General features: G+C 45.2%; 1 protein-coding gene across 25 annotated transcripts in view; it reads left to right on the top strand.

Moving 5' to 3' along the window:
* TRAF3 (TNF receptor associated factor 3) overlaps positions 1-8916 on the top strand; it is a 72435-nt gene extending 63519 nt beyond the window's left edge. For all 25 annotated transcript variants that reach the window (XM_035551180.2, XM_050710892.1, XM_035551163.2 and 22 more), the window contains one exon: positions 672-8916. In XM_035551180.2, coding sequence (XP_035407073.1) covers positions 672-1243 — 572 coding nt within the window. In that variant the 3' untranslated portion in view covers positions 1244-8916. The remainder of the gene's footprint in view (positions 1-671) is intronic.
* The last annotated feature ends 6185 nt before the right edge of the window (positions 8917-15101 follow it).

Here is a 15101-nt window from a genome sequence, read left to right on the forward strand (position 1 = left end):
TAAACAGATGTGTATGAAACAAAACCTACCTTACAAATGCATCTGCTTCTCAGTATTTCATGTTGGTCAATTTTGCCAGTATGCAGAGAGAATGAGTAATGTTACTTCTCATGCAAGGGAAAGGAGACATTAAAAATAGCCCTTCCTCTGAAGTGACCGACTATATAATGCAGAGCTAAGCTTGAATTTTCTGTTCTATTATGATGAACTTGAGACAAGGTAAAGGCACTACACTTCTCATTTGAGTAGTGTGTGAGAAGAACATTTTGAGTAATCAGTGGTGCTTTTGAATTTCAGAGGGATTATGTAGGATCCGTGACTCCTTCCAAGGCCTTCACTGCCAATAATAACCTACAGATAATGCTACCAGGTCTTTTCTCCAAAAAATGGAAGCCTCTGTAGTTACATTGCTCACTGACCCGACAAAATTTGTTAGATGATTGGACTTTCACTGCATGCATCACTAATACCCATGGATGTAAAAATCCCAGTTAACCTGGTTTCTGGCTGGCAAACTGTTGGCTGTGGAAATTGTTTCAAAAGTGACCAAATGTGGTTTGGTTCCTGGGGAAGAAAACGTTTGCATATACGATAGCAGTATTGGTGATAGATTTTTACAATCTTGAGGAAAAAACTCTTCTCTTACCCCAGTCCTCTCCATTTTCTAACAGGCCTGCTAGAGACACAGCTGAACAGGCACGATCAGATGCTGAGTGTTCATGATATTCGGCTGGCTGACATGGACCTCCGATTCCAAGTTCTAGAAACTGCCAGTTACAACGGAGTACTTATTTGGAAAATTCGAGATTATAAACGTCGGAAGCAAGAGGCAGTCATGGGGAAGACTCTGTCCTTGTACAGCCAACCCTTTTATACTGGATACTTTGGCTACAAGATGTGTGCCAGAGTTTACCTTAATGGAGATGGCATGGGAAAGGGGACGCACTTGTCACTGTTTTTCGTCATAATGCGTGGAGAATATGATGCATTGCTTCCTTGGCCATTTAAGCAGAAAGTGACTCTAATGCTAATGGATCAGGGACCGTCCCGACGCCACTTAGGAGATGCTTTCAAGCCAGATCCCAACAGCAGCAGTTTCAAGAAGCCAACTGGAGAAATGAACATTGCGTCTGGCTGCCCAGTCTTTGTGGCTCAAACTGTTCTAGAGAACGGAACGTATATTAAAGATGATACTATTTTTATTAAAGTCATAGTGGATACATCGGATCTACCAGACCCCTGACATACGATGGGGGAGGCAGATTAAACAGAAGACAACTCCATTTGGGGGTTTTGTATCAGTTTGTCTTCAATCAGAGGTCCTAAAGCTCACAGAACCACCTTGTGGAACAGACGGAAGAGTTTGAAGGCATAACTGCATAGGGTCCAATTGCGAAAGTAGCAACACATTAAGAAATCATACCATGGTGTATTTTTTAATAGAACTAGCGACACTTAAACTCTGAAGAATCATTTATCCCTCATGAGGATAATGATTATGGTCAGAGAGGGTTTTTGTTTTTGTTTTTAACTTATTAATGATCTAGTCAATTGGAGGTGAAAAGACATATACAGTATGTGCTGAATAAATTACTGACTTTTATTTCTTTAAGCTAGAATACAAAAAAAACATTCACATGTGGGCTAGCTGGAAATTGTCAGCATGTTAAAAGAAGAAATGAAGTAATGTTGCAATTATATTATTTGAAAAACTGAGGTGCAATCTTGTCTGAAATATAGTATATTGTCTTTTTAAGGCCTCATCTGGTCTCTGTTTTAATAATTACTTTGTCAGAAGATCTTGGAAAAGTATCCATGTCTTCTCAAAAGTATCTGAATCAAAATCATATTTTTATTTAAAGTTCTATTGTTACAGAAAACATTTTATTTTAAAACTGTTGATAGACTGATATTTCTTGGAAGAAAAATAGAAGAAATCAAACACTGGTTATCACTTGTGATAGGAAAAAAAAACTATTCAATTCTGTTATTTCTCTTTAGAAATGTAAACCTACAATATATGTCGTAGTTAATGACACTATTTCAAAATTAAGGAAAAATCACTCATGGATGCTGTGCATCATTATCAGATTTATAATTGTTTTCACCCTAAAATAGGGCATTTGTTGAACTTTGGAGTTCTAAACGGAATCCTGTACATTTTTTAAAGTTCTGCCCCATGCTTTCCGATCAAGCTATATATGTTGCACATTATGCTGTCAGCAGTATATAGTATATTCAGTATTGGGGAGGAGGATTAGTGCTGAAAAAAGCCTGTATGTTTGTTCCGTACTAGCAGCCATTGCTTCTTAAGGACAAATCAGCCATGTCTTAATACAGTGATGGTGGCTTGCATGCATACATGTGCCTTAGGTGTGCTGTGCTGCTTATAAACCATAGCTTTTTATTCAGATTAATTCTGATATCTGAAATGGTAGTTTAATTGGACTTCAGGCATAATGTTTAGCCTTGTCTTCAGAGCCCGTAGGCACCTTGTGATGTGCAAAATCGAAGCCAAAACCGATTTCTCTGGCTTCTGGAGCTTCTATGACTTGGCCATTGCAGAATCCACCGTACTCAGGTGCCAAAACGTTATGCCCAGTGCTCCTATGGAGCTCGGACTAGACAGTCTCCATGGCCAGCGTGAAGGAAGGCGACATTTCTCCTCTAATGCCTGTGGTCGTAAGGTGGCATCACTTTAAACAGACTCATCTGAGAACTCTGTGGGGCTGTGAATATATATGCTCATGGCAGCTTTTCATGGTAGACGAGCATCCTAACAGGGAATGCCCAGGCTTCTTTACTCTAACAGCCTGAACTTTAGTGGAAAGCATTTGCTAGCACTGAAACATGCTGATTGCAACCTGCTGTGTTCATCTGCTTCTATTTAATAGCCTGTGACAAGCAAGTCTAGTGACATAGCCTGACTGTGGTGCTTTTTAAATCCAAGAACCGCTTCAGCAGAGCGGGCTTGCACCGCTGTGTTAAGCCTTCATGGGCTTGTTGAAAGAAGATGGTGCATCTTAGTCTTTAACGTCAGGTCGTATCAGCTTTCTGCTTTTTGAGGCATAGTCACAATTTTTGTCTAAGGTGCAGTTGAATTCATGCCTTTGTATTTCAGCTTGTCTTTGCTCTTGTCTTTTTTGGCTGTGCCTTCACACACAGTGCCTGCAAGAAGTATTTATGAATATACAATGCATGCTAAGTGGTCTTCATGGGTTTTCCAGGCACCTGCTAGAATACTGCCTGCTGCTGACAGTCACGACTGTCAGTAGCAATTTGTCTTCCTTTTCTTGCCTTCCATTGTCCCGGTACTGTATTCCCGTTATGGTACACAGCTGTCAACAGGTGCAAGCTAAAATATGGAGGCACGTGCTAGCATTGAATTTCTAGCACAGAAGGAGGACGTTCTGCACAAGAGATAAATATCTATAGATATACCTGCATCTATGTCTGTAGATATAATTACGTGGCACTTGCAGTTTTATGCAGGCTGCACAAGCAAACCCATCACTTACGCTTTCGGGCGGAGGTTCGCTCAACTCGTGTCATTTTAATAATTGTGAATGTAGGCAGCTGAGCTTTTGTGTTTGTGCATCACAGAATTTTACTGAAAACAGGATTCCCAAGTGGAAATGTCCAAAGGACTCTCCTCCCATTGCTAATGCATGTCTTGCAAACTTAAATGAAAACGTTTGGCCATCTCAAAACAGTTTATATCCTGTTGCAATCTGGGACTTGGAGGAGATTTCTGGTGTAAGCAGGGCCCAGCATATTCTGCAGATTTGTGACTAAAGTTTCCAGCTCCTGTGACAGAATTGCGCTTCTAAATCCAGGCTCTAAAAGAGGAGGAAAAAAAAGAGTTTCCAGCCTTTATGATTGAAAGAGGACTTTGAAACATGTGAAAGTGTAAACTAATAGGGAAGTCTTCCTGAGTCTGCACACAGCCTAAACTAGTAGCTTTAAGAGATCTGAATATCTCCTCTTAGCGGGATATTGACTCAGAAACTTCGTAGAGAAGTTCAAATATGAACACTGCTAACTCTATTAATGCCGATCACTGTAGCAGAAACATCAGTCACTGTTGTTATTTCACAGATCTCTATGCTGCTTTCCACGTCTCCCAAGTGCCAAAAGCACCAGCTGCCAGAGTCTTCAGCTTCACTTGGGCAGCTTTTATAATGCAGTAATGTGCTATCAATATAAAAATATTTTTGCATATATGCTTTTTATCACAGTTAATAAAACGGAGGCCTACTGCACTTACTTTTTAAAACTACATGAAGCTGCCAGAGAATTTCCAGTTTGCCAACCCTGCGTACTGTGAAATCCGGGATCTTGCTACACAAATGTAAACACCGCCTGCTGTGGAATACCCGAAGCCTTGACCGTAACACCCCTCTGTCCGCAGAACTCACAGGCCATCTCTGCAGAGTTCTTACTGTGTACATAGAAATCAGTTTCCTCTGCTTTCCAGCAAGGAGTATGTAGCATTTTGTGAAAACAGGGCCGCTGTATATTCTCTAAATTGGAAGGAAAGATACCTGGTGCTTTACTCAACACTTTAAATTATTTATCTTTTTTTTCCTATCATTGAAATGCCCTTTATCCTTTTTCCTATGTGTTTCTGACCCAGATATCCAAAGGTTTTTAGGGAAGGTCTATTCAAAATGGTTCATAAGGCAACAGTCTGCCCCCAGGCTACTCTTGAACCCCTGGCAAGTTGTGTGGCAACTCGTGTGGTGTGCCATTGTTGCATAAAGGGGTCCCAGAGTATTTCCATTACTATGAACAGTGTTTCTGCAGTGGAACCTTTTTTCCCTCTACTTAGTAGTTCTTAGCAGTGCACAACCGAAGTCTCTTGCTAGTGTTCTTTCTTAATGATGACGCTCCAGGTGATGTGCAAGCCTCTTTCATTTCCAGCTTTCTCTAGGGAGATGCCAGTGAGAATCTGGATGTTGCCCTTCTTGTGCACTGTTCAGCACAGGGGCACGCATCTGTTATTTAGAAAGTCTTGAATTCTAAACAGGATGAAACTATTTCGGTTCAAAGACCAACCCGCGATTATTATGATTGACCATGTCTGCATTACTTCTCTGATCTGACTAAAGGGGTCTTGTTTCAGTTACTGTCTACATGGTACGCCTTCAACTGCTGACTTACAATATGCAATGTGGATTTCAGCCTTGTACTGTAAATGTTCTTCACAAAGAGAATGTGCAATAGGAAAATGGGAAAGGTGGCATAATTTTGACGAAAAATGTGGGTAACGTGCTAGCTTTCTTATAAATATGAAAAACGGTTTATGTCCTTTTCCAGTGGGTTCTCCTACTTGGAAAAGGAAAGTTGAAGATATGTGCCTGTTTCTGTGCCTGGTGAATTTCTCAAATGCAAAGATAATAGAGATTTGTGTTAGTTGTAATTTAAGTGTTGAACCCATGAGTGTTAGGTCGTGATTGTATCGCTCGTGTTTCTCGGCTTGCCACAATTTTGGCTTGTTGAGTTTAAAAGGTACCACCTATTTGTATTCCATCATACGTAATAGGCAGTTCACCAACAATGCAGGGTTTCTGTTGTGTGTGATATTTTTTTGATTTTTTTCTTTTTGTTCTGTTTTTAAAACACTGGTGCTGTTTGGTCCAAGACAGAAGCGTGTAGGGAGTGACAAGAAAAGTTGCCTGCACCGCAGAAGAATGAAAAACGTTACTGCAGTATTGATGCCTTGTTATGATTTAACTATGCAAATATACAAATAGGTGAGGGGGGAAAATTCTTGGGTTCTATACCTAATCTCTTAGTTCTTGCTCGCTAAAACACTCACATGTGTAGGTACATACATATGCGTACAGACATGCATGCACGTATATATGCAAAGTCTTTTCTTTATGTAGAAGTGATGAAACAAAACCCTTTTCCCCCAGTTTATACTTGATCAAGTTGTGCAAATATAACTTGCTGCTGCTAAGGGAGGGTCTGGGCTAAGGGCAAACTTTGGATTCCCATCTTTCAGGTTTGAAGGCTTGCGCATAGCAAACAAACCATTTGTTGACTGGGAAAATGAGCAATTTGCTTAGCCTTTCTGGAGACCTTGGAATGTCATCTAGGACACGTCCTTCCTCATACTCAGCTAATTAGGAGATTCCTGTTTTTTAAACTAGCAGAGAGATGGGCAACTTGTGAATTGCAAAGTCAATTTTTCATTTTAATTTGGGAACAAAAGATGATGATAAAGCTGGATCTCTTCTTCAAATTCCTGTCCTGTTCGGTCAATACCTCTATGTTCTGGTTGACCTAGGAATCTTAGCTACTGCAATAAAACTGCTCAGTTCTGGAATTCAGTCTGTCTGAGAGTAGCTTCTAGTGCTCTGTACAGGGGTAGTAAGTATTCTGCATCTGCAAACGTTTTCTTCTTTTAACAAGTACTGTTCCTCTTCTGGAAAAAGGAAATTGAGGATGAGATGTGACGAAAGGGATTTCCTGGAGCCAGCGCTAAATGAGAGGTTCCAGTTCCTTGGTGTTGTCTTCAAATCACTGGGTTTAATTATTGATGCATTTGCCCCTCAAAGGAACCGAAAAACAAGTCAATGTACCTTAAAGGCCCACATCAAGACAGTAAGGGCTAGAATTAAACATACAAGCTGTCATGATTTGGGGTTGTGTGTGTATGACAGCCCAGACATTGTTAATGACCTGACTGCTTTGCAGAGGGGAAGGCCAGCGCAACGTGTGAGTAACAGCAGCAAACGTGTGTCCTGCTCTGGTTGTTCAGAATTGCCCAACAAAGCCTCAGTTGACACTCAGCTGAGGAGGGAGAACAATACCATTTGAAAGTGGATTCATCTTTGTTCTGCCAGCCTGTAGTGTGACTGACCATTTCTTTCTTGTGGTTTCTTGTTTTTCTTTAAACCAAATTACGGAGGGCTTAATTTATCTTTCCTGCCTCTTAATCTAGGCCTTTGCTGAGAAGCACCAGATAATGAAGGTTGTGGAAAACTTTGGAACACCAATTCAGGGACATCCTCTTAAGATTTGGAAGAGTTAGAGATACATGAGACATAAGGGATCTGACTATTCCTATTTCTCTTCTAATTTATAGGCAAGACTGCAGCTTCTGTCTTCCATTTCATGATCTTAGTGTAGATACTAGGCTGTGTTTTGTTTTATTTTATCTTTTTTCCCTCCAAGTTAGGATTAGTTCCTTAGGGTTCAAATAAGTTCTAAATTTCACAGAGGAGCACCTGAACCAAAATCCTGGATCCAAACATACCATACTTGATGTGAAATTCAGATCTGGATCCCAACTCTGTGGCTTACTTACCTACCCATTCAGGGAAGGGTTTGTCGTCTCTGTGTGGTGTTTGTGTTTCTGGTCCTTTGGAACTAAGCTTTTAATTTGGTTGCCAGTTCTGCAAGGACTTTTTAACTTCTTAGCGATGCCGGTGTTCACACGCTCCATTGCTGGCAGTGCGATGCGTAGTGATAAAATTTGACTCTGTCTAAGGGTTACTGAGATAAACCAGCATTATCCATCCGTAAGGGTCATTTTCTTGCGTAGTGTTCTGAGCTTTGGATTTGAAAATAGCTCACCTTTGAAAGGACACATCTTCCAACTATGACCTGCGTCACTGGCAGAGAGTTGTATAATCTGTACTTGTGGAATGGGAAGGTACAAGCTTCCATTGTTGCTGATGCATCATGTGATCCACCTATTTTGTTTTTCTTATAGCTGTTGTTCAGTTAATATATTTTTTCAGTTTTATAGAAAAAAAATAAAAAGGAAAGTTCAGGATTTTTCTACAAGCTATAAAACTCCAATGATTTAGTTGTGACTAGAGAGCTGTGAAAAATACCCTATTAGGAGACGGTGGACTGGACATAGGTCCATTTCTCTTAAACAAGTAGGATAACCTTTAAGATGCATGGAACAACATAATCGGGAAAACTAAAGCTGACATTTGTTTCCAAGAAATTCTGTAAGAAATATCTATGGAAAAGACATCAGTGATCAAGAACAATGTACAAATTAACGTGTTTAAAACTTGTGTAACCATTTCTTTAATCTCATACTCTTCAGTGAACGGTACACTTGTGTTCAGTTTTATGATCAAAAACAAAGACCAAAGAAGGCCAACCTCATTTGATTGTGTATATTCTGCCTGTCTTAATTATCAATAGCTGTAAGGATACAGTGCAAGTGATCTGGTAACCAGTGGTTCTCGTCCTTTTCTTTTAGGGGGAAAAACAACTTTAAGATGTATAATTTATTGCTCAGCAATAACCATGTTGTTAAGAATAATAATAAAAAAAAGAATTAGCAACATGTCTTAATTTCCCAATAGCATTATTCTATGTTGTATTTCAGTTTACTGTATATTGTGTTTTTGTATTTATTTGTGTTTGGAGGTCTTGCTATGTCTTTTTGTGTTTAAATGCTAATAAACAAGGACAGTGTGTAAGAGTATAGAATGCCAAACTCTGAAATGCTAAACTGTGTTATTAAAGGAAAAATAAATCTAAGTAGGAAATCATATTTTTTAAAAAAAACTGGTGTGTTGAATTTGAATGATTGGTGTTGCCTTGCAAACAGGGTATAAAGACACATCATTTCTCCTCTGTGTACCCACTGATACTGTGGCTGTTCAGTGCTTTGCACACCTGATCAGCCTTATGACATTTCCCTTCCTCTTTGCAGGAAATTTGCCATAAATGTTACCAGAGTCCTACTTTCCATGCGATAACTCGGTTAGAGTAAGTCAGGCGATGGTGTTCATTCTAACATCAATGTCAAGAGTCCTCAAGCAAATGGAGTAGAAATAATTGAAATGGCTTTTCGTGCCCTTGTGCCTTTTGCTTTCCCAAATAGATGAGTGAAGGGAGAGATGGTGTGGCTTGAATGTCCTAAAACATAGATTTTTATTCTTCTCCCGTGTCATTAGTGTTTTTTTTCATCAAATGTATATAAGGAAGGGGGGTGGGGGTGGGTTTGTGTGAAATCATGGGTAACTGCAGTCTGCAAAAGTACAATGGTGGTTTGAAGTGGCTGAAGCAATAGTATTTCCAGCATGTTTCACATTCAGCATGGTGGTGGAAGCAGATTCCCAGGGGTGATGTGTGAAGCGCGTCATCTCTACTGTGTGTTACGCTGGTCTGTCCTTGCACCCAGCAGCTACCCGCATTGGTGGCAGCTAGTTTAAATGTGATGGAAAGCCTGGAGCACAAGGGTGCTCTTTTTGAGATTTTTTTTTTTTTTTTTAAATAGGGACAACAAGCAAAAGGCGAACACAGGAAGGTGGACAGGGTGAGAGGGAATGGTGGCTAAGAAATGCAATTCTGGCCGCACACAGCGGGACTGAAGTGGATATTCTGTTCTGCTGCTGAAAGAAGTCACTTGTAAGTGACTCTGGATGCTCTGGCATGCCCTGCCCTGCACATCGCATTTGCCACTCCTGCTCCCATGGCCAGCACTCGAGGCCACACTGAGTAAAAGCTCTTACCTTGCTGTGGAGCACAAAAAGAGGGCGAGATTCCTCGTCTTTTAACTTAGTGCGTTACATTCAAGCAGAGCTTTCGTAAGGAAGAGCAATCTTTGCTACCCCACAGCTCATTCTTTTTCCAAATTTTTTGTTTGGTGCTGTTTGGACTTGACCCTGATGTTGTTACAGTGCAGCAGGATAGGTGGAGAAGCAGTGAATTGCTTTAAACACAAAAATAAACACTGATCCTCTCCTTGTCTCCCTCCTCCTCCTTCCTCCAGCCATGAATTATAATCAAAGTGATATGCTACCCTGTTTCTGGCAAGAATAAGGTTTTATAGGTGCTTTCTGTTGCACAACAGGTCATGGAAGGCAACTTCCAGCTCTGTAGCATGCTTTCCCCAGGAAGGTGATGCATTGCCTCGGGTGACAGCAGCAGTGTGCCAGCTCTCGAAGCGTGGAGCAGCTGGTGACAGCGGGGTGAAGAGCTCCTGGTGTTGTCTACAGAGGGTGCTGTGCAGTCGTGTACATCTCCTGGACCTGGACAGCGTGCTGGGGTCATCACTTGCAAGAACTGCCGGGGAATTATTATTTTTTAATGTAACTTAATAAGTTTTCTGGCATTTCAAGCCTTGGGTTTGCTTACTGTTTGGTAAAGATAAATGTTTTCAAAGCCTCTGACTTCCTGGCCCTGCGGAAGGTTTTGAAAACTCCCCAGCTCACCAGGATTGTCTGCTTTGGTGTGTCAAAGTCCTGGAATTGTTTGAGGAAGGCTGAAATAGCCAGTGGTCAAAAGAAGTGGTGAAAGAGGTGATCACCCCCTTCCTTCCCCAAAGCTGTTGTTCCATGAGTCAGCTGTGTGGTTGCTTCCTGCGCAGCTGGGTTGAGGCCTGAAGGCTGTCACTGTCGCGTAGTGCCTGGTTTGTCCGTGTGTGGTGCCAAACTTCTGCTCTTTGCCTAAACAGGCAACGGCCCATGTCCTCTCTTGCCACCCTTTGTGATCACCTGCTTCTTTGGGAAGTTTGCCAGAAGGAAGTTTGCCAGAACTACCAAAACTGGAGCCTTGGGGTGACTCAACCAAGCAAACTGGCAAAACAGTTTTGCTGTGGCTGTTAATTTTCCAGAAGCTGGGCATGGAAAGCACCCTGGGAGAAATCACGATGTAGAAATACCCTTGATCAGGCAAACTGTAAGGTCACAGTGGCACCTAGAGAGGGGAGGGCAAGTCCACCCAAGCTCTTTGGTCCATTGGAGTGGCCACCAGGGCTGGGTCTGTCAGTAGCTGATGCTGGAACATGATTCCTGCTCTTGTGTGTCCCATGGGCTCATGAAAATGGAAAATGGCTCAAACTGGGAAACAGTGGGAGAGCTGAGTGCCCATGGGCCAGGCTGACAAATGTGGATGAGACTCCATGGGAATGGCTTTCGCCACAGGGACTGCAAATTGGATTAAGAAGTGTTTGGCCACAACTTGTGGTACCGGCTACAGCTGGTGGAAACCTGTGTTTTGACAGCATGGCTGAGCTGATTAGAGGCAGGAGTTGTTTGCAGACATTGCTATGGACACTCGACTGCTGCTTTGTGCCAACACAGCAGTTCCTGCAGAGGAGATTGTTTCAATCAGCCCTGGCTGGTAAAAACAGCATCTGTCTGAGGGCGGTAGGTGAGGTGCTTCTCAGCGTGCCCCTGTCACTGCCAGCAGGCAAGGCTTGAGCTGGTCCCCAGTTATTGCCCCCTTAGCTGGTGTCCCAGGGCAGAAGGTGGAGGCTTGTAACATCAGGGTTTAAAAAGAAATCTTTTCTGAGCGCAGGGGGATGAAGTGGGCTGCTTAAAGTGTCTGGCAGAGCATTGGCTCAGGACTTGAAAACAAGCCACGTTGCTCAGATCCCAAATCCACGCATGATGTAGCTCTGTAGCTGCTCCTTGTCCATGTGCAGAGAGCACTTGATCTCCTGCTTGAGGCTCCAAGATAAACATGTGCAACTTCCGAGTTCAAATGGCCATTGGCATCCCACCTGTCCTTCCTCATTGTGAAATAGCTGATCCATCATCACCCACATTCCGGTGTTGCTCTCCCCCCAGTGACATTTGGAAGAGTCTGTGCCCCTCCAACTCCCCCAGTGGAGCACAATGCTCCACCACATCCCTGGGGAAGGTGCCAGCCTCCTCCTTTGCTCACCTCAGGCTTCTTGTCCCTGTGCATCATGTACAAGCTGTCTACCCAGTGCCATCCATAAGTTTGTGGATGACACTAAATTGGAAGTTGTTGACTCTGTCAAGGGTAAAGAGGCCTTGCAGAGAAAGCTTGACAAATTAGAGGGCTGGGTAATCACCAGGAGTATGATGTTTAACAAAAACAAGTGCCAGATTCTGCACTTGGAAAGGGGCACCCCTGGATATCTGTACAGACTGGGGTACCAGAGGCTGGAGAGCAGCTCCCTGAAAAGAGGTCTGGGGGTTCTGGTCGACAGCAAGTTGAACGTGAGCCAGCAGCGTGCCCTGGCAGCCAGAAGGGCCAACTGTACCCTGGGGTGCATCAGGCACGGCACTGCTGGCCAGGCAAGGGGAGGAATCAGCCTGCTCTGAGCTGGTGCGGTCTCACCTCCAGCACTGTGGGCAGTCTGGGGTACCACAATATAAGAAGGACGTAAAACTATTAGAGAGTGTCCAAAGGAGGGCTACAAAGATAGTGAGGGGTCTGGAGGGGAGGATGTACGAGGAGCGGCTGAGGCCCCTTGGTTGTTCAGCCCCGAGCAGAGCAGGCCGAGGGGAGGCCTCATGGTGGCCTGCAGCTCCCTCACGAGGGGAGCGGAGGGGCAGGTGCTGAGCTCTGCTCTCTGGGGACAGCGACAGGACCCGAGGGAACGGCATGGAGCTGGGACAGGGGAGGGTCAGGCTGGGTGTTAATGAAAGGTTCTGCACCCAGAGGGTGGTCGGGCACTGGGACAGGCTCCCCAGGGCAGTGGTCACAGCACCAAGCCTGCCAGAGCTCAAGAAGCGTTTGGACACCACGCTCAGGCATGTGGGCTGATTTTTGAGTGGTTCTGTGCACAGCCAGGAGTTGGACTCGATGACCCTTGTGGTCCCTTCCAGCTTGGGATGTTCTGTGATTACACACGAAGCGCTGGATGGTTCTTCTTCATTTGACACCATCAGAGAGCACGTTGTTTCTGGCTGGCTCCTCCTGCCCGCACCTCACAGGGAAGGCGGTCGTGGGGCTGCTGGAGGCACACACCAGCCAGCTGAGCTCCACAGCGCCTGGGCTCCAGGGCTGGCCAAATGTCCAGCCTCAGCTCCCTGGCTGGCTGTTGCACAGCTCCTCTGCCACCAGGGATAGGCTGTGGCGATGCAGATTGTGCTGTCACACCTGTGACATTAATGTTTTCTCGGATAAATGAGAATCTCACAAGTTGTCTCATCCTGTGTCATCTGCCCCCGCTATTATTTTTATCACAGAGTAATTTTCCTCTGTCCTAAATGGTTTTCTGGGGATGTTGTTATTGCAGCTTGGCCATTTGGAGGGCTGCAGGGAGTCGGGGCCACATCACCCACCTCAGGGATCAATGGTCACAACCATCAGTGTTTCGTGCCACCTCAGCAATCATTGGGCTCCCTTCCCAGGCCAGAAGTGCCTGCTGAGGACTGCTATGGGAGGAGAAGCTCCCTGTGTTTCTTATTTCTGCTACAGGCTGCGACTTGTAAACTGCAAGAAGAGATGTGGTTGTCCAGCAGGGGAGTTCAGAGAGGCACTGGGTTGACTGACTAAAGTGAATAGTACCTCTGGCTCTGATACCAGTTTATAATTCAGTGCTGGGTAAGTCAAGCCTCTGCTGTGTGTGGCTTGCCATTCTGCAGTGCTGATGTGCTCGGCCTCCCTGCAGCATCACAGAATCACAGAGTGGTTTGGGTTGGAAAGGACCTTAAAGACCACCCAGTTCCAACCCCCTGCCATGGGCAGGGACACCTCCCACCAGACCAGGTAGCTCAAAGCCCCATCCAGCCTGGCCTTGAACACCTCCAGGGATGGGGCATCCACAGCTTCTCTGGGCAACCTCTTCCAGTGCCTCACCACCCACTGAGTGAGGAATTTCTTCCTTATATCTAATCTAAACCAACCCTCTTTAAATTTAAAGCCATTCCCCTTTGTCCTGTCACTCAACTCCCTGACAAAGACTCCCTCCCCAGCTTTCCTGTAGGCCTCCTTTAGGTACTGGAAGGCTGCTATAAGGTCTCCCTGGAGCCTTCTTTTCTCCAGGCTAAACAATCCCAGCTCTCTCAGCCTCTCTTTAGAAGAGAGGCTCCAGCCCCCGATCATCCTCGTGGCCTCCTCTGGACCTGCTCTAACAGGTCGGTGTCTTTCTTACGCTGGGGCCCCTGAGCTGAGCACAGTGCTCCAGGTGGGGTCTCATGAGAGTGCCAATGATCACAGGCAGTTAGCGCTTGCACTGGCAGGCAGCAAGGAGTAAACGTGCTAATCTCTGGGCTGGGGCAGCAGCTTTCATTTCTGGAGATCGATTTCTGCTTCCTTTCATCTTTGTTACTCTCTCCGTGCCTCTGCCTGACCCCAGCCTCGCCCTCCTTCAGCCTCCTGTTGCACTGCCTGCTCCTTGGGAGCAGCTGCGTTGTGGTGCTACAGCAGAAGCACGAGCTGGGGCAGAGGGGGGCACGCTCCAGCCCTAGGAGAAACACAGAGCAAACGCTGGGTTGTCCTGTCCTGTCCTGTCCTAGGCTGTTCTGTCCCCCTTCTCCCAGCCACATTGCAGCTGTCCCAATACCAGGGGATTCACTTGGATTCCTGTAACTGCTCTGCCCCATCCTATCAGAGCAGCAGGAATGGGGCCTGTCCCTTTGTGGGCAAGATTTTCCCATTGATGATCACAGGACAGATAAGGTATGTTAGACCTCTGCCTGATTGCTGGGTGAAAACAGGGCACAAAAAAGCAAAAACAGGGGTGTGTGAACCCAGACTGTGTGCGAGGGGAGGCTCACCCCACCCTGCCTTGATGTCTTGCGGCACCTCTCGCTGCATGGGGACTGAATGGTTTCTCCTCTCCCACCTGCCTCAGACATGCTGTGGGATGCTGAGGCCATGGACAAGCGTGCGCCCTGCCCTCTGCGCACTGTGGACCTTCTTTCAAGCTGTTCCTGCTGAGCATCGCTGATTAAATTTTATTTTGCCTGTTAGAGTACAGATTTCAGCGCAGCCAGCAATCACCCAGAGATCCCCAGGGAGTGATTTGTGAGCGGTAATGAGTGTGGGAGCCTTTCACCTCGAGGACATCTCTTGGCATCCAGCTCCCTACGCGGAAAGTGCTGACTGCGTTTGGGCTGATGCCCGGGCTGGGAGCTGCTGCTCCATAGCGTCTTCGCTTGGCGAGTCAGTGGGCCGTGCTTGTGGCACCGGTGGGGACAGGGACGTGGGGACAGCAGTGCCGTCCTCCCCGGGCACAGTGCATCAGCTGGGGCACCTGGGGAGTGGGAAGCCTGCTGCTCTTCTCAATCTTCCGCTCACAGGGTTAAGGGTTTGGGGGAAGAGAGGATATTTCCAGGGAGTGGTGAGTGGCTTCACCAAATTACCCCCAATCAGCGGGGATGGCTGGCAGCAAGGATGGAGGAGAAACCCATCCA

The sequence above is a fragment of the Cygnus atratus genome, chromosome 5 (genome assembly GCF_013377495.2).
Source record: "Cygnus atratus isolate AKBS03 ecotype Queensland, Australia chromosome 5, CAtr_DNAZoo_HiC_assembly, whole genome shotgun sequence".
NCBI classification, from domain to species: Eukaryota; Metazoa; Chordata; class Aves; order Anseriformes; family Anatidae; genus Cygnus; species Cygnus atratus.